The sequence below is a fragment of the Drosophila sechellia genome, unplaced genomic scaffold, assembly GCF_004382195.2.
Source record: "Drosophila sechellia strain sech25 unplaced genomic scaffold, ASM438219v1 U_156, whole genome shotgun sequence".
Lineage (NCBI taxonomy): Eukaryota > Metazoa > Arthropoda > Insecta > Diptera > Drosophilidae > Drosophila > Drosophila sechellia.
In genome coordinates, this window is record NW_022611096.1 from 19,555 (window position 1) to 22,799 (window position 3,245).

At 35.1% G+C, this 3,245-nt stretch overlaps 1 protein-coding gene across 1 annotated transcript; it reads right to left on the reverse strand.

Moving 5' to 3' along the window:
- Positions 1–2,092: 2,092 nt before the first annotated feature.
- On the reverse strand, positions 2,093–2,937 carry LOC116802524. The gene is made up of 2 exons (XM_032726986.1): positions 2,376–2,937; positions 2,093–2,320 (listed from the first exon to the last, which is right to left on the reverse strand). Exons 1-2 carry the CDS (start codon positions 2,904–2,906, stop codon positions 2,309–2,311), a joined length of 543 nt encoding a protein of 180 aa, XP_032582877.1. The 5' UTR covers positions 2,907–2,937; the 3' UTR covers positions 2,093–2,308.
- Between the last annotated feature and the right edge of the window lie 308 nt (positions 2,938–3,245).

Consider the following 3,245-nt stretch of genomic DNA (forward strand, 5'->3'; position numbering starts at 1 on the left):
TACCGGTCCATAATGATTGATATGTATTATCTCAAACGGCACGTTTCCCTTTGGGATGCTATGCAGCATTCCTTCTTCTTTTCCCGACTTCGGTGAAAATGCCACACATCTCAAACAATTTCCTATATGCCTAACAACTTTTTCTTTCATATTCGAAAACCAATAACTCTTAACAATAGCATCTATAACCTTATCTCTCCCTAAGTGACCTAATTCATTGTGATATTTATATAAAATTTTTTCTTCCATTTCTTCTGGTACACAAAACAACAATCTTCCACCATTTGCCTTCCTATAAAGTACACCATTTCTCATTTCAAAAATTTTATCTTCCGTTTTCTCTAACTTTTTCCTAATATATTTCAACTTTTCATCTTTTGCTTGACAAATAATTAAATTATCTTCAAAACTATTAGTTTCTATCACTAATATGTTCGTATTTCTGCTCAATGCATCCACATGCTGCATATGCTTTCCTGCTTTATGAACTAACTCAAAACCGTACTCTAATAGTTCTAATGCCCACCTTGCAATCCTAGGATTTAATTCCACTCTATTTAACGATAGAGTTAATGCGTTGCAATCTGTAACAATTTTAAATCTCTTTCCCTGTACATAGATTCTAAATCTTCTTAATGCATACAGGATAGCACATGTTTCAAGTTCAAAACTATGATATTTGGCCTCATCCTTTGTTGTGGCTTTCGAGTAATAAAATATAGGGTGCCATTTCCTCTTTCTTTTGCAATAACACTGCACCAAAGCCTTGTGCACTTGCATCTGTATGTAACTCTATTTCATCCTTATAACAATATAACCCTAACACTGGAGCTTCCACTAACTTTTTCTTAAGTGTCTCAAAACATTCTAACTCTTTTTCTTCAAACGAAAATTCTTTGTCTTTCTTCAATAAGTCATATAAAGGTTTTGCAATCGTTGAAAAACCCTTAATGAATCTTCTAAAATATGAACAAAATCCTAAAAAGCTTCTTACATCATGCACCTTATCTGGTATTGGAAAATCTCTAATTGCTTCTATTCCCTTGTCATTGGCCTGTATTCCCTTACTTGTTATTAAAAATCCTAAATATTGTACACTCGATTGCAGAAACTCACATTTATACATTCTCAGCTCTAATTTGTTCCTCGTCAACCTGTCAAAAACTTCCCTAAGTACTTCCATATGTTCCTTAATTCCTTTGCTAGCTATCATAATGTCATCCATATATACAATAACTTTATACTGCCTTATCATATCCTCGAAAATTCTATTAATAAATCTCTGAAAGACCGCCGACGCATTTTTCAGCCCCATTGGCATCCTTAAAAATTTAAACTGTCCTAAAGGCGTCATAAAAGATGTATATTGATTCCTTATTAACAAAAACATGAAAGTAGCCATGTGTAAGATCTAACTTCGAGAATATCGTTTTATTTACTAATCTATCCAACAGATCATTAATCAATGGTAAAGGATAATTATCTTTGACCATTATTTTGTTAAGTTTTCTGTAATCAACACATAATCTTTTCTTTTTCACTAACACTATCGGAGATGCATACTCTGAATCACTCGGTTTAATAATTCCGTTTTTTAGATACTCATCTAAGATAATCTGCAGCTTTTCTTTTTCAGTATATGCTAATCTTCTAGGAGAACAACTAAACGGTTTCGGGTCATTTAATCTTAATTGTATTTCACACCGAATCTCCGGTTCATTCGGTCTTTCTTTATTAACATAACAGTTTTCTACCAACTCCATAAATTGACATTTTATATTATGATCCACCTGATCACCTATTTTGTAATCAATTGAGTCATCTATTACATTAATTTCAAGCAATTCCCTCTGCGCTGTGCTTATTTCAGCATTGACAGCTTTCTCTAATTTATTTTTAACCTTGTCACTAATCATTTGACTTTTACTACTACCTTGACTAACACTATCGCTAACTGTTTTACTATTGTTGTACATATTTGTTTCTTCTAACATTTTATCGCTTTTCTTGTTACATCGACTTTCAATTTTATCCACTGTAATAATTTTCAAGGTGTCCAGATTCAAGCATAAGTTGCATGCTTCCATAAAGTCTCTTCCCAATACTACATCATGACTCATAGACTCGTTTGCCACTATTATTAAATTAAAATGTATTTTATTCAAATTTTTCATAATGTAACACAATATTTTTCCATATGTTTTCAAGTAACTTTTGTTTAATCCGTAAAATGAACTTAAAACTGGTACTTCAATAACATCTTTAGGTACTTTACTAATTTTTATGAACGAAATGGGGCTTCCCGTGTCTATGAGGCATGCTGTAATAAATTTTGATTTAGAATTGTTCATAAAATTAATTTCAAAATATCTTACGTAATTGTTTTCATCCACATTCTTGTTTTTCAGGCACTTTGCTGCAAAGTGCCCCATCTCACCACAGGCATAGCATGACCCTTTTTCGCGCTTTGGCTTCCTGCACTCTTTGGCCCAGTGTCCCTTCGAATTGCAATTGAAACAACGCAAGAGTGTGCTGCCATTATTGTTCACCGATGCCACCTTCTTGTGTGTTTCATCCATTTTCGGTAGTTTCACTTTCGCAAATGCCCGCTTTAAGTGCTGGATATCTTCAAAGCATTGGATACGGGCTTGGTTACGTAGCATTTGATTCGGAATACCTTCAATGAGGAGCGCCACCAATTCTTCATCATCCATTTTTATTCCATGTGCAAGCATCACCTTATCGTCTACATAAGCAACCAAGCTTTCGCCAGCTGTCCATTTTCGTTCCTCAAATTTTCGCCTTGTTTCTAACTTCGACTTCCTCTCACCAAACATTGATATAAGCTCAGCCGCCAACTGCTCTGTTGGTAGCAATACACGTTCTGGATCTGCATGCAACCACATGCATGCTTTTCCTTTTATCTTACTGATGATCAACATCTTTATATAGTAACGTAATTATGCCTTCCTCATAATTCACTTATACAAATGACCGACCGCAGTGGTCCGCCGCATCGATGCCTTGTTAAATAAACAAACATTTTCCGATATTGCGCACCCACTTTTAAATACCCCGATATTGCGCACCCACTTAAGCCGCGCATCCACTTAAGCCGAAATCAGAACCCAGCCATTAGGCAGGCACATAGCCACGTAGCACATACCGAAATCAGAACCCAGCCATTAGGCAGGCACATAGCCACGTAGCACATAAGAATTCTTTTTCATATGTATGCACATAAG

Excerpts from the sequence above, each read along its gene's own strand:
- LOC116802524 (XM_032726986.1), bottom strand. The coding sequence starts at position 2,906 with ATGTGGTTGCATGCAGATCCAGAACGTGTATTGCTACCAACAGAGCAG.